General features: G+C 46.3%; 1 protein-coding gene across 1 annotated transcript in view; it reads left to right on the top strand.

Moving 5' to 3' along the window:
• SLC44A4 (solute carrier family 44 member 4) overlaps positions 1–23945 on the top strand; it is a 76436-nt gene extending 52491 nt beyond the window's left edge. Inside the window, exons 9-21 of the mRNA XM_060238705.1 lie at positions 681–764; positions 3846–3958; positions 6093–6215; positions 7180–7279; positions 8451–8543; positions 10830–10932; positions 13051–13307; positions 14743–14837; positions 16072–16175; positions 16511–16584; positions 16720–16885; positions 18891–18975; positions 22297–23945. Of these exons, the coding sequence (XP_060094688.1) occupies positions 681–764; positions 3846–3958; positions 6093–6215; positions 7180–7279; positions 8451–8543; positions 10830–10932; positions 13051–13307; positions 14743–14837; positions 16072–16175; positions 16511–16584; positions 16720–16885; positions 18891–18975; positions 22297–22388 (1489 nt within the window). The 3' untranslated portion in view covers positions 22389–23945. The remainder of the gene's footprint in view (positions 1–680; positions 765–3845; positions 3959–6092; positions 6216–7179; positions 7280–8450; positions 8544–10829; positions 10933–13050; positions 13308–14742; positions 14838–16071; positions 16176–16510; positions 16585–16719; positions 16886–18890; positions 18976–22296) is intronic.
• The last annotated feature ends 28 nt before the right edge of the window (positions 23946–23973 follow it).

Below are 23973 nucleotides of genomic sequence, written 5' to 3'. Positions count from 1 at the left end.
CAGATATTTCTTGAATTGGACTTGGCAACCCTAACCTTGCATGCAAGCAGAGGGTTTCCTCCCACCTCCCTCTCCCCTACCCTAGGTCTTTGCAGGCAGCAGCTCCATCCGTCAACCCTCCGGGCCCATTCTACATGGTTTCCTCTGCCATCTGCTCCTTCGCATCCCTTCTCTCTGCCTGCTGATTTGCTGCTGCAGTGCCCTGTGCCCTGCTCAGCTCTCCCAGCTCTGGCTGCTGCTGCTGACACTTCACTGGCTCAGCCATGGCAAACAAAAGAAGAAAAAACAGGCTGTGCCCCAGAGGGCTCCCTGGTAGTCCGGGGGGCAGTGCCCCCACAGCCCACCCCCCATGGCTATGGGCCTCTCTATTGGGGGTTGACAGCCTTAGATTCCTTTCAGATTCCTAACTTTGGACATGGAGCTCCTCATTCTCTCTTGGATCCACTGTAGTCAACAAGAATCAGTGTTGACTTCCAGGCCTTGAACATCACCCAATTCCTACATATCATGTTTTCTGTGAAGGGATGTGAGGAGTCCCCTCAAAAGGGCTGCGCCAGGCTGCTCCCTACAACCTCTCAGTAGCATCACCGTCTTCCTTCTCCTTACCAGCTCGTCCTGTTCCCAGTCTTTAGTCCCTTTCCTTGTCTCACGACCCCTTTCTCGGCCCCTTCTCATGACAGCCAGATTGTCGAGGCGCTCAATGCCAAGAATATCGGGATGAAGATCTTTGAGGACTTTGCACGGACGTGGTACTGGATCCTGATGTGAGTGGCTGAGGCGGAGGAGAGATTGGAACGGGGGAGGAGAGATGAGCAGCTTTTGGTATATTAGGGCAGGGGTCCCCAACCCCTGGGCCGTGGACCGGTATCGGTCCATGGTCTGTTAGCAACCGGGCCATGAGTTGTATAATCATTTCATTAAATATTACAATGTAGCAGGGCAATGTAGAAAGAGCCCAGCAGGAACTCATTTGAATATTAGGTCACACCCCCTGATATCACCATTGTTTCACACAGGGCTTTTTGTAGAAAAGGCTCAGCAGGGCCTCATTTGCATATTAGGCCACACCCCCTGGCACCAATCCAGCCCAAATTGCATTCCTGTGTGTTCCTGCTCAAAAAAAGCCCTTCAATATAGTGGTGGTGGTAGTAGTAATAATAGGAGTAATAGTAGTAATAGGAGTTATATCCTGCCATCCACTTCGAATTTCAGAATCTCAGAGCAGCTCACAATCTCCTTTGCCTTCCTCCCCCACAACAGACACCCTGTGAGGTGGGTGGGGCTGAGAGAGCTCTCCCCAGAAGCTGCCTTTTCAAGGACAACTCCTACAAAAGCTATGGCTGCTGCAAATGGAGGAGTAGGGTATCAAACGCGGTTCTCCCGACAAGAGTCCACACACTTAACCATCACATCAACTAATAGAAAAAAAGTGCAAAATTGTATCATCCCAAAACCATCCCCACGCCCCCCAGTCTTTGGAAAAATTGTCTTCTGCAAAACCACTCCCTGGTGCAAAAAAGGTTGGGGATTGCTGTATTAGGGGACAGAAAAGGAAGAGAATCTCAAGCTTCATAGGGTGTGGTTAATTCCATAGTTCCATCAGTTCGGTGCCATCCTTCACTGCCTAAGCATAGAAAGTGGTTTCAAATTCTTCCTGGTCCTACGCACCTTCCAGCAATACTACTTTGCTCATAGTAATGAATTTGAAGTCCTGTAACTGGTTCTGCCATGTGAGAAGCAGAACCAGGGTCCAGATTTCTTATGCTATTTCTGTTACAGTGGTTTCCTACCACAAATGGAGAATTATTGTATCCATCATTATGAAATGAAGAGATGTGTAGCCTCGATTTTCATTGAGGCTGTGCAGGGAAAAGAGAAGGAGTATAACCTTGATTTTGCTAATTGAAACTGGCTTCCCTGCTGTACTACTAGCATTGCAAAGGGAGAAAAAGATGTATCTTTTAAAAACTTGATTTCTCCCTCCATCCCTTTAAAATGCTAATATCAAGAGTGTGGTATCCAAGGGCATTTTTTTGCAGCAGGAACTCCTTTGCATATTAGGCCACACACCCCTGATGTAGTCAATCCTCCAAGAGCTTACAGGGCTCTTCTTACTGTGAGCTCCAGGAGGATTGGCTACATCAGGGGTGTGTGGCCTAATATGCAAAGGAGTTCCTGCTGCAAAAAAATGCCCTTGGATACCACACTCTTGATATTAGCATTTTAAAGGGATGGAGGGAGAAATCAAGTTTTTAAAAGATACATCTTTTTCTCCCTTTGCAATGCTAGTAGTACAGCAGGGAAGCCAGTTTCAATTAGCAAAATCAAGGTTATACTCCTTCTCTTTTCCCTGCACAGCCTCAATGAAAATCGAGGCTACACATCTCTTCATTTCATAATGATGGATACAATAATTCTCCATTTGTGGTAGGAAACCACTGTAACAGAAATAGCATAAGAAATCTGGACCCTGGTTCTGCTTCTCACATGGCAGAACCAGTTACAGGACTTCAAATTCATTAGCCTCGATTTTCATTGAGGCTGTGCAGGGAAAAGAGAAGGAGTATAACCTTGATTTTGCTAATTGAAACTGGCTTCCCTGCTGTACTACTAGCATTGCAAAGGGAGAAAAAGATGTATCTTTTAAAAACTTGATTTCTCCCTCCATCCCTTTAAAATGCTAATATCAAGAGTGTGGTATCCAAGGGCATTTTTTTGCAGCAGGAACTCCTTTGCATATTAGGCCACACACCCCTGATGTAGTCAATCCTCCAAGAGCTTACAGGGCTCTTCTTACTGTGAGCTCCAGGAGGATTGGCTACATCAGGGGTGTGTGGCCTAATATGCAAAGGAGTTCCTGCTGCAAAAAAATGCCCTTGGATACCACACTCTTGATATTAGCATTTTAAAGGGATGGAGGGAGAAATCAAGTTTTTAAAAGATACATCTTTTTCTCCCTTAAAAGGGGTGTGGCCTAATAGGCAAAGGAGTTCCTGCTACAAAAAATGCCCTAGTTGTATCTGCTTTTGGTTAGCAAAACTGAGTGGAAGTTGAAGACCAAATCCCTTCTCCATTCTTTGCGCAGCCTTGAGGCAAATTGAGGCTGCACAATATGAATTACCTTTAGGTCCAATACTGTAGCCAATGCACCACACTGGCTCTCAAAGAAAGGTTCAGATTCCTGCTGGTCCCTAGTATAAGGGAGGCTGGGCCACATTCCAGAATCCACTGATCCTTGCTCAGCTGCTCAGAAGCAAGGCTAAGCCTAGGAGATCAAGGTGAGATTTGGGTTTGGGTGGGTATTAGGGTTGCCAGCCTCCAAGTCCCACCCCTGAATAGGGATGGTGACACTCTGTTTTCTGGGCAAGCTCTATGGTTCTGAAAGCAAAAAACCCATAGAGTTTTGCCCAGAAACCTGAGCATCATGTGTGATCTCGCTGACACAATGATGTTACTTCCGGGCAGGGCTCTTTTTCTAGCAGGAGCTTATCTGCATATTAGGCCATGCCCCCCTGATGTAGCCAATCCTCCAAGAGCTTAGAGGGCTCTTAGTACAGGGCCTACTGTAAGCTCCAGGAGGATTGGCTACAGCAGGGGGTATGGCCTAATATGCAGAGGAACTCCTGCTAGAAAAAGAGCCCTGCTTCCGGGAGATGTCTTCGCATTGGGGTTGTCACACATGGCATCCCACCCATCCCAACCATGTTCCCCAAATCCCCCCGCTGTGACAGGGAGGAGACCTGGCAACCCTAGTGGGTGTGCAGCTTGCCGCACAATGTAGGAGAGGGTCGCCTTTCTCTCTCTCAAATTTTGTCTTCCTCTTCTCCCCCTCCCTGCACCTTCAGCGTGCTGGCATTGACGATGGTCCTGAGCCTCCTGTTTCTCCTGCTGCTGCGTTTTGTTGCTGGAATTCTGGTGTGGATCCTCATCTTTGGTGTGCTGGTCATCATTGCTTATGGTGAGTAAAATCACAGAGAATCCAGGGAGCAGGGACCAGTCTGCTTGGCCTGTAGAAGATTCCTGGTTCAATCCTTGCCATCTTTCGTTAAAGGGGACCAGGTAATAGGGAATGTCAGGGACCTCGGCCTGAGACTTGTCTGGACAGCCGTGGCCAGGCCCTAGCCTGACAATCTAACCCAGGGGTGTCAAACATGTGTCCTGGGGGCCAAATCAGGCTCCTAACAGACCAATGAGCAACTGGCTGTCATTTGCTTCCTTCTTCCTCTCTCTTGCTTCCTTCTGCATCACAGCTTGCTTTGCCAGGCTTACTCAATCACACAGGAGCTACAGAGCAAAACCTCTATTTTCTTCATTGGCTGAGGCTCCTCCCTTGGGGAGGGGAAGGCAGAGCTTGTTTTTCCAGGCTCTCTCAGTCCCACAGCAGAGCTACTGAGCCAAGCCTCTCTCCCTTCTATTGGTAAATACAACTGGAACCGGTGTGAAAGTAAACTATAAACACGAGTGGAACACTAAGAAATTAAAGACTTCACCCACGTCTTCATTAAGTCCTATTTGAAGAGGCAATCATTCTCTAACACTGTTGAGAGACTGTGGGAAAATTTCAAGAATATTCAGTGTTCCTTAGTTTTGTTTTTGTTTAATTTTCACTAAAAATGCACATCTACACGCTTTGCGTGACAGTTTCATTGCTTCGGGTGGTTATCGTATATAGTTTTCTCTCCCTTCTATTGGCTGAGGCTTCTTCCTCCCCTGTCCCCTGGGGAAGGAAGGAAAGAGCCACAGCTTCCTTTGCCCAGTTCCCTGGATCCCATGGGAGAAATACAAAGAAAGCACCTTTAAGACCAATGAGTGCTAACGTTTTAAACATATTTTAAGGGGTTTTTTTAACAAAAAAATTAATTGTGTTTGTCTGTGTCCTTTATAAAGTTTATTTCTCTGCTACCTAATCTTAAATAGGTACACACATGGCCTGGCCCAATCCGACACGGCCCAGCCCAACTAAGTCTCTTTTATGTCAGATCTGGCCCTCATAACAAATGAGTTGGCACCCCTGATCTAACCTCTATGTCTCACTGGCTCTGCCCAGAGAGGGGGGAAGGCTTTTAAAACTCAGAGTGAAGGTTTTGCTCAAATAAAACCTGCAAAGAAAAAAACACATTTCTTCACAGAAAGTTCCAAACAAGCAAACATGCACTATTTTAAAGAAAAATCAACAGAAAAGAGCAACAAGATTAAAAAAAACTGTGGTATGTTCGTAACTGCTACTGAAAATGGAAGACACGCGTGTCTAGTTCTACCCGTCAGCAGCATTACTGAGTCCCCCAGCAGTCGAGGGAAGGGTGTAGGGTTGCCAGCTACAGGCTGGGAAACACCAGTTGATTTGGGGTGGGAGCCTGGAGCATAAGAGAAGCCATGTTGGATTAGGCCAATGGCCCATCCAGTCCAACACTCTGTGTCACACAGTGGCCAAAAAAAAAGGAGGTTTGCAAGTGGGACTAGAAGCTCTTTTGCCCCCAAGCCAAGCACCAAGAGAGAACAGGGACCCCAGTAGAGTACAATGGCCAGAGTCAACCCTTCAAAGCAGCTATTTGTTCCAGGGGAACAGAACTCTGTAGTTCAGAGAGGAACTGTAATATCAGGGGATTCCCAGGTTCCGCCTGGAGGCTGGCACCCTCAGGATGTCAACGTTGTGACCATACTCTGTGCCATTGGCAAAGAGATGGGGAAATGGACACTTTTAATTTATTCATTTAGAATTTTTGTAGCTCGCCAGGTTTTCTTGGAGTTACTGTGCCATGAGGGACTGGAAAATATCCTCCTTTGAGGATTTCTTTCAATCCCTGCCTTTCTTCGAGCCAGTTCGGTGTAGTGGTTAAGTGTGCGAACTCTTATCTGGGAGAACTGGGGTTGGTTCCCCGCTCCTCCACTTGCAGCTGCAAGAATGGCAGCCATAGCTCTCGTAGAAGTTGTCCTTGAAAGGGCAGCTTCTGGGACTCTCTCAGCACCCACCTCACAGGGTGTCTGTTGGGGGGGGGGTGGAAGGTAAAGGAGATTGTGAGCTGCTCTGAGACTCTGAAATTCGGATTGGAGGAGGGACATAAATCCAATATCATCATCATCTTCTTTTTCAGGAATCTACCACTGTGCCATGGAGTACCGCAACTTCCAGTCTCAGGGAGCCACCATCAAAGATGTGGGTTTTACCACGAACCTCAGAGTCTACGGCCAAGTCAAGGAGACATGGCTGGCTGTTTGTAAGTCTGCCAGGAGTGGAGAAGGGGATCTTTGGGCTCAAGTTGCTCAACAGGGCACTGCAGCGAGAAGAGGTGTCATCAGGGTGTTTCTTGAGCAGGGACGCACAAGAACGCAGTTCTGACTAGCTTGGTGCCAGGGGTGTGGCCTAATATGTAAATTAATTTCTGCTGAACTTTTTCTACCAAAAGAGCCCTATGTGAAACAATGGTGATGTCAGGGGGTGTGGCCCAATATGCAAATTAACTCCTGCTGGGCTTTTTCTACCCAAGAAGCCCTGGGTGAAACAATGGCGATGTCAGGGGGTGTGGTCTTCTATGCAAATAAGTTCCTGCTGAGCTTTTTTTTACAAAAAAAGCCCTGGGTGTCATTGCCCAGACCAAAAACGAGAGGTTTGGTCTCAGCTGCTTTTTGCTGGGCTCTGGGACTCCTACCTCCAAGACTTTAGATTTTCCATTTACTTTGTTTCCTTTATTACTTTTGAGGTTTGGGCTGAAATTAATTGCTGTTTTCTTCGATGCTGTTCTCTTTATGTGTGGGTTTGTTTGTAAACTGCCCCGAGTGCTTTCTTTTTTTTAGACAAAAGACTGGAACATGCATCAAATGTCTTATTAGGAAAACAGCATGGAAACAAAGAATTAACTACTCCCTCCCCCGCCCCCAAGTGTTTTTGTGCAATCCATATTTTCTCTCCCCTCCCCCCCCCCCCCAATTTGGCCCTGACTGGCAACTTCCCATTGAGCATGGCTTCCTCCAAGTTAGTTTTATTCCCAGTATAAGCTTTTGTGTACATGCACACAAAAGCTTATACCAGGAAGAAAACCGTGTAGATCTTCAAGGTGCCCCTGGACTCAAAGTTTGTTCTGCTGCTTCAGACCAACTTGGCTAACCCACCTGAATCTTCCTCCAAGTTTGTTTTTCCAAATGGCTGCTCCATGCTCAGCTGAGCCTTTCTCTCTGCCTCAGTGATCATCCTCTCTGTGCTGGAAGTCATCTTGCTGCTCACCCTCATCTTTCTCCGCAACCGGATCCGCATTGCCATTACCCTCATCAAGGAAGCCAGCCGGTGAGTGAGGCTCCGTGAAGGGACGTGGTGGGAATGGTTCAGATGACAGCAAGCACTACTTCTGGACAGAGGTCCAGGACCAGAAAAAGTACACGAAAATACCAGGAAAAGTACATGAAATTCCCTCAGTGACCTGAGAGCCAGTTGCTCTCTCTCTCTCTCCCAACCTAGCCTGCTTCACAGGGTGTTGTGAAGAGAAAATGGAGGCGAAGAGCGTCTTGAACGTGACCCTGGGCCACTTGAGGAAAGGGCAAGATAAAGAGGTGATTGACAGAGGTGGATAAACAAACTCTCAAGAAACAAACATAGGAAAACTTTTGAGGGAAAGAGTGTGGTGTTGGGGGGTGGGTTTGTGTGTGTATGCGTGTCTTTATATTTCAGGATGTTAGCAGAAAAAAAGGAGGATAACAACTCATCTAGAGACATAACGGCAAAGTCCAAAATTTTCAGATGTAGCCTTGAAAGGGAAAACAAGTGGTTATGTGTTAGGCTTAAACAAGCAGAGCTAAAGTGCATTGAAATCCATCATGAAACCCTCCACCCAAATTGTCATCAAATGGGGCAGGAGTGCTATGGCAACCCTAGTAGATACAGACAAGGATCGCAGTGGTGAGAGGATTACCAGGTTCCTTCTCCTGGTAAGTGGAGGGGGGGATGAGGGGGGCTTACTGGGAGCGGAAGGGAGGCCCAACTGATGTTGCAGCGATATGTGGACATCACTTCCAAAGTGGACTGGAAGTGATGCCATCGTGAAGCGAAGCTGTGGCAAAGCTCTTGATATTTGGACAAAACCTCTATGGTTAATTTGGCTTCTACCATAGAGTTTTGCCCAAATGCCAGAGTGTCTCCCTGATGTCACTCACATGATGATGTCACTTCTGGGTCATTGTCAGAAGAGATGTAGATGTGTCACTGCAACATTGTCTGGACTTCCTCTTTTTCTGGGTAATTTCCTGCTGGCCAGGTGGTGGGGCTGTGGGGCCTGGCAGCAGGGGACCCCCACTAACACTGGGGGAGGGGGGGTTGGTTGGCAACCCTGAGTGGTGATGACAGAGAGGAGTAAGACTTTTGGTGATGAAGCTGATGGAGAACTTTCTAGGGACTGTGGCATTGCGGAGATTCAAGTTGCTGTTAAGAGTGTGTGGGATCTCTGTTTTGTTTCTTTTTCCAGAGCCATTGGATACATGATGGGTTCTCTCCTTTACCCGCTGGTGACCTTTTTCCTGCTGCTGATTTGTGTGGCCTATTGGGCTATGACTGCCCTGTATCCTTTCATAGAATCATAGACTTAGAAGGGACCATCCAGGCCATCTAGTCCAACCCCCTGCTCAGCCTAGAGCATCCCTGATAAGTGTTTGTCCTGCCACTGCTTAAAGACTGCCAGTGAGGGGGGGCTCAACACCTCCCTAGGGAGCTGAGTCCACTGCTGAACAACCCTGAATGTAAAAAAGTTTTTCCTAATATCCAGCCAGTAACTTCCTGCCCTTAATTTAAACCCACTCTTGCAAGTCCTCTGCTGCCAACACGAACAGCTCCCTGCCCTCCTCTAAGTGACAGCCTTTCAAATGCTTATAGAGAGCAATCATGTCCCCCCTCAGCTCCTCTTCTCCAGACTTAGCATTCCCAAGTCCCTCAGCCTTTTCTCAAAGGGCTTGGTCTCCAGACCGCTGGTCATCGTTGTTGCTCTCCTCTGTACCCACTTCATTCTGTCCACATCCATCTTGAAGTGAGGCCTCCACAAATGCACACAATACTCCAAGTGTGGCCTGACCAATGCAGTGTACAGTGGGACTGTGACCTCTTGCAATTTGGATATTATTCCTCTGTTGATACATCCCAAGATTGCATTAGCCTTTTTTGTTGCTACATCACCCTGGCTGCTCCTATTTAACTTATGATCCACCCTTACCCCCAAGATCTTGCTCACTCACACTTCTACTTTGTGAGACAGGCTTTGTTACTAGTCCCAGTATTCTCTTCCAAGAGAGCTGGGCCTGGTTCATTTTGTGTAGATTCAAGAACAATTGAACTGTACTCATTTTTATTGCGGGCCAACCAGCCATCTCTCTATTGTTGGGTGCAACACACTTGATATGGGGGGGAGGAGGATGGGGATAAAGGAGTATGGGGGTATAGTATAGGGTTCCCAACCTCAAGGTAGGGCCTGGCAATTGGTGGGAGGGGTTGTGGGGGGGGCAGCGTCCCAGGAGAAAAATTAACAAGAAACATAAGGCCTTAGCTTCTTACCGGAAGTTCTAACCCTAGAGTTCCTTGAGGTCCCTAAAGCTACCCAGAAGTGACAAGGATAGCTCTAGCAATCACCAGAGGTTCTGAACTTAAGAGTTTCTGGTGATTGCTAGAGCAACCCTTGTACTTTCTGGTAGCTCTAGGAATCTTCAGGAACTCTATGGTCAGAACTTCCGGAAAGTAGCTGAGGCTCATGTCTGCCATAGCTTTTCATCAGATGTTCTCTTCCTTCACATCTCATATCTGTATTATTTAATGTCTTAGTTGCCTTAGTTAAGAAGCATATTATGAGGCTTGATTATTTGAGTACTACGTTCAGGACATATCGTGTCTGCTCTTCTCAATATTTTGATATTCTCTTCCTGAAAACTCTTCGGTCCTATGCATATTATTTAACTGTCTCTTGCTATTCAAGGGCTTTTTGCCTGGCGTGAAGGTAATCCTTCTTGCCAGGCTCGCCAGCAATACTCCTAAGCTGTGGAGTCTTGTGAGTAAAAATTCTTCTTTGTGAGCTACTGGCATTAAAATTGTGAGCTACTGTATAAATTAGTTTGCTTTGGGGCCATTTTTCTCGAGTTAAGACAAAAATGTGTGAGACAGAGGCTAAAAAACTGTGAGCTAGCTCACACTAACTCAGCTTACAGGGAACACTGTTTGCCAGGGGTAGATTTTTTCAATATTCCACATTCTGTCTTTGTCCTTGTTCTTTAGGTAAAATTCACACTCTTTCCATATTCTTTTTGAATGCCCAATCTTGGAAGAACTTGGAGCATCTTTTGTCACTCCTCTCCTGTCTTGCCATTCTGATCTTTCCATCTCAGATGCTTTGTATTGCTTTATATTTTGTGATCAAGATCCTAAAATTACTCTGGGCACAAGCCAGTTTCTCCCCAGTCCACTCTTTAAGTCATAGCTATTTCCTCTGCTCATGAGCGTTGTTTTTTTAGGAGAAAGGGAAGAAGGGAAGAGAGGAAAAAGGATTCCTGCTCTGTCTTGGTGTAGTGGTTAAGTGTGCGGACTCTTATCTGGGAGAACCGGGTTTGATTTCCCACTCTTCCACTTGCAGCTGCTGGAATGGCCTTGGGTCAGCCATAGCTCTCCCAGAGTTGTCCTTGAAAGGACAGCTTCTGGGAGAGCTCTCTCAGCCCCACCCACCTCTCAGGGTGTTTGTTGTGGGGGGAGAAGATATAGGAGATTGTAAACCACTCTGAGTCTCTGATTCAGAGAGAAGGGTAGGGTATAAATCTGCAGTCTCCTCCTCCTCTTGGTTTGGCCTTTCCCCTTGACTGCTTCCCACCTTCAGATATCTGGCCACCTCTGGAAGTCCGCTCTACCGCGTCACCCCTGTGAACATCAGTAATGCCGGCTGCTCGGAAATCTCTGGTAACGAGAGCTGCAACCCCCTGGTGAGTGATTCAAACATACATAGCCAAGGAGGGATGCTAGGGTTGCCAACTTCCAGGTGCTGAGCATTTTCTCCAGCGCTAGTGCTATGTGAAGCATTTCGTGTTGTTGTGAAGAGTGGGATACGTCTCTTTGACAAAAGAATTGTTTGAAACAGTATTACAGGCGCTTTACTGTCAGAGGCTGTTGGCTACCCACTATGCACAAAGAAAGCTTGAACAAAGAACGAAGCTTTAATGCAGCATCTGTGAAAATGAAAAATAACTTTTGAAAAATCCAAACTGACTGCACGCGAAATACTTTTGGCACTGGCACTTTAATTAACCCGCAGATTCGGGCGAAGGGTTTATAAGCATTTCAAGGTCGGAAACTGACATAATGAACGGCAATTGACTTAAATTTTCTCCCTGCGCATCAACTTCTGTGTTCATGAATTGTTATATATTGTGAAGTGATATGGTTTTGTAAAATGTTTCTTGAATAATTAACTTGCATTTATAAATTTATTTCAGTGTTTTTCATTAATTTTCCACAGTTTTCTTAGTCTGTACACAACCTTCAGGTGCTGTCTGGAAACCACCCACTGTTACCACCGATCCCCAGGTGGCAGAGATCGGTTTCCCTGGAGAAAATGGCTGCGTAGGAATAAAGTACATATAATCCGAGTTTGCCAAAGATTGACGCTAAAGACGTCTAAAGCGCCTGTGCAAATAGCTTCATATAAGCAGATTCTCTCTCTGAAGAATTGTGTCTGTCTATGTTTGTTGCTTGTCAATGATGGAGATTTTGTAGACTGCCTGCAGGCCCCTCTTTGAAAAAATTTCAGAAACGGCGTGTCCAAGAAGCTGGCACCAGACTGCCAGGAATCTTTGGTTACTACTTATATGAAGTTTACACTGCCTATATGAAGTTATTTGCACAGGCACTTTAGACGTCTAACATCAGTCTTTGGCAAACTTGGATGTACCACTTTTTTCCTACTCATTTATTGCAAGGTGAAGATTTTCAAATTTTTCTACAGGACTTACTACTGGAGCGTATTTGGATATTTGGTTATGCTTCCCAATTGTGATTTGCAATATTAATATACACTTGGGCAGGCAACACGTGTTTTGGATAAGGCTCTCTTGGCCTGATTCAGTACCAATATGTCAGCTGGGCCCCTTGCTGCTCGCAAGCCCTCCCTGTTCCTTCGAGTTGGTCCCAGAGAGGTTGGAAAACCCCGCAGCCATCCGAAGGCCTCACTTTCCCTTTCCCTTGCTCACCAGTGTAGCCAAAAATCACTGCCATGGCCATCAACTCTGAGCATATCTCCTGCTCCGAGTTGCATGGTTAGGTGGTGTAGTGCTTAAGAGTGGTTTCCTCTAATCTGGAGAATGGGATTTGATTCCCCACTCCTCCTCCACATGAAGCCTGCTGGGTGACCTTGGGCCAGTTCTCTCAGAGCTCTCTCAGCCCCACCTGCCTCACAAGGTGCCTGTGGGAAGAAAAAGGGAAGGCGATTGTAAGCCACTCCTCTTCTTTTGCTGCGCACCTGCATTGCTGTTGAGAGGTTGCACCTCCTATCTTACTCCTCCTACAAGGTAACACCAGGGGCACACAGTTGCGATCACACAATTTTAACAAAGGGAGCTTTGAGTCTCAAACGCTCAGGGCTTTTTTGTAACTGGAACTCCTTTGCATATTAGGCCCCACCTCCCTGATGTAGCCAATCTTCCAAGGGCTTCCAAGGCTCTTTTTTGTAAGCTCTTGGAGGATTGGCTACATCAGGGGTGTGTGGCCCAATATGCAAAGGAGTTCCTGCTACAAAAAAAAGCCCTGAGAAAGCTCATATCCCAACAACCTTATTGGTCTCTAAGGTGCTCCTGGATTCGAATCTTGCTGTTCCTACTTTATTTCCACAGCAGCCCAGTGCGGCAGGCTAGGTGGAGAGAAAATGAGGCTAAGGTTCACCCAGTAAGCTCCACAGCTGAGCAGGGAACTAAACACAGGCTTTCTTGGCCCATCTCCCACTCCGGTGCTTGTATTTCTGTGAACACCCAAAAGGGATCCCATCTTGTTATTGACTTGACTTTCAGACCTCTTGGTTCCTGATGTGTCCCTTCCTCTCCTCCACTTAGTTCTTCAATGCCTCCTCCTACTCCCCTTGCTCTGTGAACTGCATCTTCTACAAGTACCAGGATGAAGGGCTGTTCCAGCGCAACATCTTCAACCTGCAAATCTACAACGTCTTGGGCTTCCTGTGGTGCATCAACTTTGTCCTCGCCCTGGGACAGTGCGTGCTGGCCGGCGCCTTCGCCTCTTACTACTGGGCCTTCAACAAGCCCCGAGACATCCCAGCCTGCGCTGTGACCAGCTCTTTCATCCGGACATTACGGTGCGCAAATTATCTGTGTGTGAGACGGCCGCAGAGTCGACCATATCGAGCTAGAAAAACCGGTGGTCTGACTTGGGCCTGCATCATACTAGAACATCTGCAGAAGACAGTTTCAGAGGGTAGCTAGCTATGTCGGTCTGTGGTAGAACAGGTAGTGAGTGGGAGTGGGCAGAACGAATGAAATAGAAAGAAGCATTATGTACAAAAACTGACTCAAAATCAGCTTTCAGAAATTTCCCTATGAAGAAAGGTTAAAACACTTATTGCTCTTTAGCTTGGAGAAACGTCGACTGAGGGGTGACATGATCGAGGTTTACAAGATTATGCATGGGACAGAGAAGGTATAAAAATAAGTACTTTTCTCCCTTTCTCACAATACAAGAACTCGTGGGCACTCAATGACATTGCTGAGCAGTCGGGTTAGAACGGATAAAAGGAAGTACTTCTTCATCCAAAGGGTGATTAACACGTGGAATTCACTGCCATAGGAGGTGGTAGCAGCTACAAGCATAGACAGCTTCAAGAGGGGATTGTATAAGCATTTATGGAGCAGAGGTCCATCAGTGGCTATTAGCCACAGCGTATCGTTGGAACTCTCTGTCTGGTGCAGTGATGCTCTGTATTCTTGGTGCTTGGTAGGGGGCACAGTGGGAGGGCTTCTAGTGTCCTGACCCCACTGGCGGACCTCCTGATGGCGCTTGGGTTTTTTTGCCGCTGTGTGTTAGACTGGATGGGCCATTGGCCTGATCCAGCATGGCTTCTTTTATGTTCTTATGTTCTTAAAGTGGTCTCAAAAGAACTGGGGGGAGACAAAAACAAAACCTGAAATGTAAACTTAAGCACAAAAATGTGTGCAGAAATTGAGGGATAAACCGAAACAGTATGGGTCCAGAACTAATGGGGAGGGAAACAAATGGCAAAGACCCATGTCTAAAAGTTAGTATTTCATTCATTCCAGAAGAGGAGTTCTTCATAGGAATTTTTTTTCTTTTCCTGGGGAGGGTACCAATGTTCTCTCTAAGCTGTGGAGCTTTGTGAGCAAAAATTCTACTTTGTGAGCTACTGGCATTAAGAGTTGTGAGCTACTACATAAATTAGATTGCTCTGGGGCCATTTTTCCTGAGCTAAGACAAAAATGTGTGAGCTGGAGGCGAGCAAACTGTGAGCTAGCTCATGCTAACTCAGCTGAGAGGGAACACTGGAGGAGGCCCAATAAATTTTTCAGGGAATTTTTGTTCCTGGATCATACCCATCTCTGTACAGGGGCACAGTAATGGGTTCTACAACTCCCATGATTCCCCTTCACATTGTCATCACAGCTAATGTCCCCAGGTGTGTGAGGTTCTATTGGTCACTCAGCCTTCAGCCATTCCCGATCTTAAGGCATCATGCTTTGGGGAGGATCTGCACCTAACAGACTGTCTGCTTTCTGCAGTTACCACACCGGTTCCATTGCTTTCGGTGCCCTCATCATCACTATCGTCCAGGTCATCCGCATCGCGCTGGAATATCTAGACCACAAGCTGAAAGGCAAGTCATGAGCAGGCCAGGAGGAAAGGACCCACTGTGATTTTAAAAAAAATGAAAAAATCTCTCAGCTAGAGGTAGTGTCACTGGTTGCATTATCAATGGCTCTGACCTTTTTTCACGTTTCTGTAGTGTTTAACTGGAGGAAGAGGTTGTTAAGAATGTGGTATGGGGGAGGGGGAGAAGCAGGGCTTTTTTGGTAGCAGGAACTCCTTTGCATATTAGGCCACACACCCCTGATGTAGCCAATCCTCCAAGAGTTTACAGGGCTCTTAGTACAGGGCCTACTGGGGGAGAGTATACTCCATCACTGACTTGTGCCATGGTGGCCAGACCCCCGTTTTCCTTTGAAATATCTGGGATTATTTAGAAGCAGGTGTCCATTTTATAATGTCTTCTCCTCCCTTCCAGTGCTTGAGGTGGCTTCTGCCCTATACACATTAAAATCATAAATGTCAAGATAAAGGTAAAAGTAGTCAGTCCCCTGTGCAAGCACCGAGTTGTTACCAAAAACAGGATGATGTCACATCCTGACGTTTTCTTGGCAGACTTTTTGTTACGAGGTGGTTTCCTATTGCCTTCCCCAGTCATCTACACTTTACCCCCAGGGTATTCATTTTACTGATCTTGGAAGGATGGAAGGCTGAGTCACCCTTGAGTTGGCTACCTGAACCCAGCTTCCACCAGGATCGAACTCAGGTTGTGAGAGAGCATGGACTGCAGTACTGCAGCTTTACCACTCTGTACCACAGAGCTCCTAAATGTCAAGATAAGCTTCCATTAAAACAGAAGAAGAGCCTTGCTGGATCATATTCAAGGTTCATCTCATGCAGCATTTGTTCTGTTTCTAGAAGCCCACAACTAGGCCAGGAAGGCTACAAACTGCTGCTGTTGTATCTGCCCCCCCTTTGGCGGTTTAAGCAGTAGAAAGGGTCTAAAAATAAACTAGTGCTCACAGATGCACTGTCTCTGAACATGGAGCTATTGGGATTAACATCTGTTGATGATCCTATTTCCCATTAGTTTATCTAACTGAACTGTCTGAGCCCTGTCTTGACACAAGGAGTTCCAAAGGTTTTTACTGTTTTGTATGAAGAAGTAGCTTCGGGTTTTTTTTTTTTGTCTATCCCAGCTCTGAATAAAACCAGCCGCCTATCACAGCCTAATGCAGTTATTTTCACAGCAATAACCAATACAGTTGTGATCTGTGGCTCTAACTAGACTGTGGCGTTCACAGACCTCCAGAACCCAGTGGCCCGGTGTATTCTGTGCTGCCTGAAGTGCTGCTTCTGGTGCCTGGAGAAGTTCCTCAAGTTCCTCAACAGAAACGCCTACATAATGGTAAGCTTTGTTCGTGGGCCGAAAAGGGTACCACTGAAGACAATTGGGGTTAGGGGCTGCTAAGCCCCCGGTCTGGGCAGGGCTTCCCCCGCCCGGGAGTTTCTCAACCCGCTGGCCCAATGTGGGGACCTCCCCTGATGTCACCAGCACAATGACATCACCCAGAAGTGACGTCGTCATGCCAGTGACATCGCGCAGCAGCCACTCTAGGTGTTTCCGGGGAAACTCTATGGGAAAACCTCGTCTTGGCAACCATAGGAGGAAGGAGGCAATCTCAAATATTCTCAAAACAGGAAATTTTTCTGTTTGTTTCTTGAAACCATTTCTTGCTTTAGATTGCCATTTACGGAAAGAACTTCTGCACATCGGCAAAAAATGCCTTTGGGCTCCTGATGCGGAATGTGGTCAGGTAACCCCCCTTTGGGGTTGGGGCAGCCGGTGGGGGGATGGGTGGAGCTGCTGTTCACAAACAAAACCAGAGGACGGATGGGGCTGGATGGGGTGAAGCTGCCTTGGTTCAGGCCTGCCCTGTGTCTCCATGCAGGGTGGTGGTCCTGGATAAAATAACTGACCTGCTGCTGTTTTTTGGGACGCTGTTGGTGGTCGGTGGAGCTGGAGTCCTGTCTTTCTTCTTGTTCACGGGACGAATCTCGATAGGGGACTATCAGTTTAAGTCTGCTCAACTGAACTACTATTGGCTGCCCATTCTGGTATGTCACTGTGACCTTCCTTTGGGTCTCTGTTTCTGTTTTTCTCTTCTCTATTAGAAGAACAGACTGGGGATGTCTCTTGCTCAGTCCTCCAAGACTACAGACACCATAGAGTAAGCTAGGTAGCTAGGACAATATCAGTCTCTTTCCTATCTGCTCTGCTTCCACTCACCCTCTCTAACCACTAGGATAAAGTTGAACTATCAATCCAAAACCATCCATAGTTAGCTAGCATAGATAGTCACTTTTTCTCTCCACTACACTTATATGTTATGTTTCTTTAAGTAAATCCACCAGCATTGATTTCTTGCCAAGTCCTCTTCGTACCGGAGCGGGGGACATCTGCATGCACACAAAGTGTACGCACGACACAGTGACGTCACCCAGAAGTGATGTCATCATGTCAGCTATGTTGGGCGCAACCACTCTAGACATTTTTGGGGAAACTCTATGGTTTTCCTGGACGTTTTAGCCATTTGGAAGGGGAAAGCTTTATGGTACCTATTTTACCATAGAGTTTTCCCTCCCAAATGGCTAGAGTGTCTTGGAAAACCATAGAGTTTTCCCGGAAATGCCTAGAGCAGCTGTTGCGTCCGCGCGTTGCCAGCACCGGTGATGTAGGGGGAGGTTGGGAACGTCCCGGGTGGGGGAATCCCCTCCTGGACCAGAGACTTGGCAGCCCTCTGCATGAGTGGAAGAATTCTCAGTCCTCAGAGGGTTGTAATAACTCCCAAATCATTTATAAAATGGAGTCTATCCACAGAAATCGGCTTCAAAGGGAAATTCACCTTCACGAGATCGCCAGCTTGATACCACGTTTCACTGCGTACAGCTTTTTCATAAGCTGAACAAATATGCTTGTAATGTCATCCTGACTAACTCTTGTACATGCCCATTTCTGAACTCTGAATTTTACTGGTTTTCAATGTTCATTTATGACTTAAAAGAAAAAAAAAATCTAAAAAAATTGCAGAGATTACCAGCAGTTCCCTACAAATGGGTAGCCTTTAAAATGGTTTTATTTACTGTAACTTTTTTATCCCATTCTTACTCTGAGGAGCTTAGAGCAAACATTCCTGGTGATGGTGGAAACTACCATGAAGTTGCAGCCGATTCATGGGATTTTCAAGGCGAGACTTGGTTTGCCATTGCCTGCCTCTGCCTAGCAGCCCTGGTATTCCTGCATGGTCTCTCCTCCAATACTAACCAGGGCTGACCATGCTTAGCTTCTGAGATCTGATTGACCTAGCCTGGGCCATCCAGGTCAGGACAAACATAATGTGGTCCTCCTTGCTATTTTATACTCACAACAACCTTGTCGTGTAGATTGTTGAGAGAGAGGGATATAATCAAATGCCAGTCTGTACAGGGTGGTCAAACTGATTTGTTATGAGGGCTGGATCTGACATAAATGAGACCTTGCTGGGCTGGACCATGTGTGTCATAAAATGTAATGCCCGGTAGCAGAGATATAAACTTGATAAAGAACACAGACAAACACAATTACAGATTTTTTTAAAACATTAGCATGCTTGCAATATTTTGTTTAACAGTTGCTGATAACTGACACCTCTTGCTCTCAATTATTGCATCAAAACCTGGATACAATGTTTGCGCTGTAGTAATCTTGAGTATGCTGTTTAGGTGTTGCTCAGGTGTGTATCTGTAAGTTGCAAACCTACTTTTGATTTACTGACATTAATTACAGAAATCTCATGGTCAGTGCTTTTGAGCCTAAGACCCAGGGGAAAGCATGAAATGGCTGGGCATTGTGAGCTTTTGTGCATAAGTTGCTTCATGTGCTGGTCAGCCATTGGAGAAAATAGAGGCTTTGCTCTGTAGCTTGATTGAGCAAGCCTGGCAAAGCAAGCTGTGATGCAGAAGGAAGTAAGCGAAGGAGAAGGAAACAGATAACAGGCCGCACATATGACACCCCTGGTTTAGTAAGTCCTCACACCCACCCTCCCAATTCACTTGGTGTTTTTCATCTCTCTTTCTGTTTCAGACTGTTGTTGTCGGTGCCTACCTCATTGCCCGAGGGTTCTTCAGTGTCTACAATATGTGTGTCGACACCCTGTTCCTCTGTTTCTGTGAGTATTTTCCTCATCTTCACAGATGTGTGTGTTGTGTTTCTGTCTCGCCTTTCTTCCGATGCTGAAGCCAAGGTGATCTAACCTGAGGTTCCCAAGAGATCTCCCACACAAGCACTGGCTGGCCCCTCTTGGCCCCTCACTTCAGAACAGAGTTGGGCCTGACATTAAGTCTTTCTTGTTTCCTGCTTTGTGATCCCCATCTGTGGCACTGATGAGCTCTGAGCCCGTGCAGGTCAATGATTTGGAAACTTTTAGGGTTAGAATTTAGGTGTGAAAACGTTCTCCCCAGAGAAGCACAGCTTTAAATCGGGCATGCCAGCGGGGAAAAGTGGCATCTTGCTGCTCAGTTCTCTTTCGACCCTCACGAATAACGGCTTCTAGTCCACCTTTAAGCCCACCAAAGTTTTACTCCTAGTATAAGCTTTTGTGCGCAAGCACACTTCAACTTTGTTGGTCCTAAAGGTGCTCTGGACTTTGCTGCTTCAGACCAACATGGCTACCTGCCTGAAGCTAATGACTTTGTTCAAGAACTTCTCTGTAGAGCGTATTTCTCTTTAAGGAGGTTTTTCTTCTCTCATACCGTATAGACTTAATAGGCAGCAGGGCTTTTTTTGTAGCAGGAACTGCTTTGCATATTAGGCCACACACCCCTGATGTAGCCAATCCTCCTGGAGCTTACAATAGGCCCTGTACTAAGACCCCTGTAAGCTCTTGGAAGATTGGCTGCATCACAGGTGTGTGACCTAATATGCAAAGGAGATCTTGCTACAAAAAACCCCCCTGATAGGCAGTACATATAGTTATTCATGGTATAATTCTAAATAGTTTTTTTCTCACTCTTCCTAGGGTTGCCAGATCCCAGTCATGAGCTGGTGGGAGGGAGGGAGTTTACTGGGAGTGGGGCGGAGTGCTGTGATGTGCCCATGTCACCCAAAAGTGACGTCAGCATATTGTGGGCATCAGGCAGTGACGCTCTGATTTTTGGGCAAAACTCTATAGTAGCACTGGCTACAAATGATAAGCGTTTTGCGCCAAAAACAGAGCATCACCATCCGGCATCCCTGACATGCCCACATCACTTTTGGGTGCTGTGGGCATGTTGCGTTTATTTCTGGCTTCCTGGAGGGAAGAGGGGGTAATTTGAGGAGGGGGGAGAGGAGCACCTGAAAGTGGGAGACCCCTTCCCAGACCAGGGGGTTTGACAACTCTAAATTTTTGATATTCCACCCCCCACTTGAGGGGTTCTTGGTACTGGAAGCCTGTGGCAAACACTACCGCCTTCAAACCAGTGCAGTTCCTGTGGAGGGAAGCTTTCTTCTACTACACTTGCTCCCCTTCTCTGTACTGCCATCACTGGGAAGATCTCTGCTTTTCTAGAGCAGGGGTAGCCAACGGTAGCTCTCCAGATGTTTTTTGCCTACAGCTCCCATCAGCCCCAGCCTGCATGGCCAATGGCTGGGGCTGATGGGAGTTGTAGGCAAAAAACATCTGGAGAGCTACTGTTGGCTACCCCTGTTCTAGAGAGTGGTACCCAGTGCATCATTATGGCCTTACAAAGGTTGTTCCAGAGTCTTGACACAACAGAAACTGACCTCATCTTGCCTCAGATCTGAGGCTCGTCTTTCATCAGGCTGGCTCTAGAACGCCTGGCAAGCCACCTGGAGTCTCTGTTTCCGAGACCTGCTCTGCTTCCTGAAGTCTGTTGTCAGTTTGGTGTGGTTAAGTGTGTGGAGTCTTATCTTGGAGAACCGGGTTTGATTCCCCACTCTCCACTTGCACCTGCTGGAATGGCCTTGGGTCAGCCGTAGCTCTGGCAGAGGTTGTCCTTGAGAGGGCAGCTGCTGTGAGAGCCCTCTCAGCCCCACCCACCTCACAGGGTGTCTGTTGTGGGGGGAGAAGATATAGGAGATTGTAAGCCGCTCTGATTCAGAGAGAAGGGCAGGGTATAAATCTACAATTCTTCTTCTGAGCAAGCTCCTTCAGCAGTGGTTTCTCAGGTGCCTTTAAGTGTTTGTGTTGGACATTTTGGAAGGAACTGAGCAGGAAGGTGTTAAGTCCTTTATGCACATGCACGGTTCCAGACTGTGATTCTGAGGGGAGGAGAATGTCACACCTAATTTTTTAAAATATTTTTATTGTGTATTATAACTCATATTATTTCTCCATCTTACATTCCTACACTATCTTACATTCATATTACAGATCCATCGGTTACCTCCCTTCCTCTCCCCTCTCTCCTCCCACCCCTCCCAAATTGACCATTATAGAACTCATTTATCTTTGCAACCACATGCACCCCCTTTGGAGCCTGAGCCTTATTTCATTATTGGCCCCTCCTGCTTTTACCCATCCTATATATTTATACCATCTTTCCTTAATTTCTTCAATCTTATCCTCTCCTTGCTTTCCTTGTTTTAGTATTGATAATATAGCTGGCTGAATCTATTCATATAAATAACTGTTCCATTTATCCAAAGTCCATTTCGTGGCATCTTTCCAACCAAATGCTATGACAGCCTGGGCTGCCAAAATCATAGCTTTAAATATCTCCTGGAAGGACTTGTCCACTTTAGGGTTCCCCACTATTCCCATAAATAACACCTTTGACAAAAGTTTCACTTTAACTTTACACACTTCTTGCACTTTTCCCAAAATCTTCCACCAGAATTCAGCCACTCTTGAACACTCCCAGCATAGATGGACATAATGTCCCTTCTCCTTTCTGCAGTGCCAGCAATTGGATCTCAATCCCTTAATCATATACACTTGTTGAGCTGGGTGTTCTATACCTAAACCATCACTCTAGAACAGGGGGTCCCCAACATTTTTGAGCTTGTGGGCATCTTTGGAATTCTGACCAAATGTTGTGGGAGCAGCCACAAAATGGCTGCCACAGGAGGCAGGGCCAACCTAAAATGTAAGGGAGTGAGGTCATATATGACTCTCATAGTAACTCCTCTGAATTGCTGGCAGTGGTTCTGTTCAGCAGGATGCCTTTAAGAGCAACATATTTAAAATATTTTCTTACCTGCACCTTCACACAATCTTCTGTGGTGCCAGCTACTACCAAAGCAACTTTTTAGAAATCTACACAGACAATCAGAAGTGCTGCTGGGCAAAAGCCGTACCTAGCCCCATCCACTTCCTGAAAATGCCTGGCAGGCACCAGGAAAGGTTTCTGTGGGTGCCATGGTGTCTGTGGGCATCACATTTCCAAATCATTGTTCTGCACGGGCGCAAGATCCGTCAGTGTGATGTACAGATGAATCACTTGAAGAACAGCAGTTAAAGCTAAGCAACCTGTTTTTTCCCCTGTAGTGGAAGACCTGGAACGGAACGACGGCTCCCTAGAGAAGCCATATTACATGTCCAAGTCCCTCATGAAGATCCTCGACAAGAAGAACAAGTAATTCAAGGAAGATGTTCAAAATAGCTCTAGAAACTGTGGAAGCCCATCTGCTCAACAGAACTGGTCCATATCATTTCTCACCATTCCCACTTTCCTGTCAGCCATGTCTGGATTTTAGGCCCAGTGCTGCCAGGTAATAACTGAATGTATCTTTTCATCCTCATCCCCCCCGCCCCCACTCCAGTTTATCTTGAAGGGTTTGGGGGCATTGCCCTTGAAGGCTGGGCGACACTGACCCCATTTTCTTCTGCTGAATGGTAGCCATATCTGTTTTCTTGACATAGTTCAGAACACAGCTGTGAAGTCCGCCTTTAACAGCCATGCTTTTTAGAGCCAGATGGAGACAGTGGCAGCCATAAAGAGTATTTTGCTCTTGCCATTGTCTTAAATATATATATATTAATCACTTGGCCAATTTTTTTCCATTCCCACCCCCCCTCAGCATCAGATACATCACTTCCTTGCCTGCCTAGTCCCCTCCCCCTTTCTTCCGGACTGATAATGCTTGACTCCCCATCTTGTCTTACTCCTTCACAAGGAACCAAGAGGTCATCCTCCTTCCCCTTGGCTATTGGGTCATGTTGGCCTCATCCATTCCCCTGAGGTTTATTGAATCTTTGGCTTATTTTGCACAATGTCATAATGGCTTACTAAAGCTACACAGGCCTGGTCTACAAATGCAAGTTCTGAGACAGAACTGTATATCCATTTGGACTGCAGGTGAGGGTACCCATTTTTTTTAACGTTCCCCTATGTAAAACTTTCCCTGAAAGCAAACAAAACAAATGAACCAGCCCATGGGAGAGTTTCTAACTCTGCTGTGTTAATATTTCTGTGCAAAGAGAATTTTTGACAGAGGGAAACATTCAAAAAGTACTATCCCTTCCGTTGTGGTTGAAAATGGCACAGTCCAGTTGAATGTTTCAGGTTTCTGCCACCTCATTTTGCTTTTATATGTAGGCCAGCCTGAACTGATAGGTCATCTCTGCCCAACGAGTGTTCTGCCTGGCTGAATTTTATTTCTGATCTGTGCGACCTTATAGAAAAATAGCAACTGGCTTTTTTCTTTTTTGGGGAGGGGGGGTGTCTTTGCTATTCCCTGAGTCAGAACATGTGACTAGGAACCAGAAGGGAGTCCCTTCTAAAGTTAGCAGATGGAAAGGCAGTCAGTTCTAGTTGTGCTGAATGGTGGCCTTGTTTCCCTAATTAGTTTCATTGGTGAGTTGAATTGATTGTTTCCCAGCTTACTTCCTGGAATCACTCTTTGTCCAGGCTTATAGTTTCCAAAACCCATTTTCTGTTTGTTTTCTATCCATGCTTCTAATTTGCCTCCCAGCCACACTGATAGATTGCTGTGGCCCTGCCTGCCCCTTTTTATAATATGTAGAAAACTTCCGGTTTGTGGTACAGAACTCAATCAACACTCCATGGGATCCCCTTTTATATTATCAAACGTGGCTAAAAAATGTACTGTACATAGATTTTTTTTCTTTCTGTACAAAGATTAAAAGCTATTTTATAGGAGGTACAAAATTTATTAAAACTGATTTTAAGTAAACCTGACTCATTATCCTTCATGGGTGGCC

This window comes from Heteronotia binoei, chromosome 5 (genome assembly GCF_032191835.1).
Source record: "Heteronotia binoei isolate CCM8104 ecotype False Entrance Well chromosome 5, APGP_CSIRO_Hbin_v1, whole genome shotgun sequence".
Lineage (NCBI taxonomy): Eukaryota > Metazoa > Chordata > Lepidosauria > Squamata > Gekkonidae > Heteronotia > Heteronotia binoei.
This window is presented reverse-complemented; position numbering and strand designations above follow the sequence as displayed.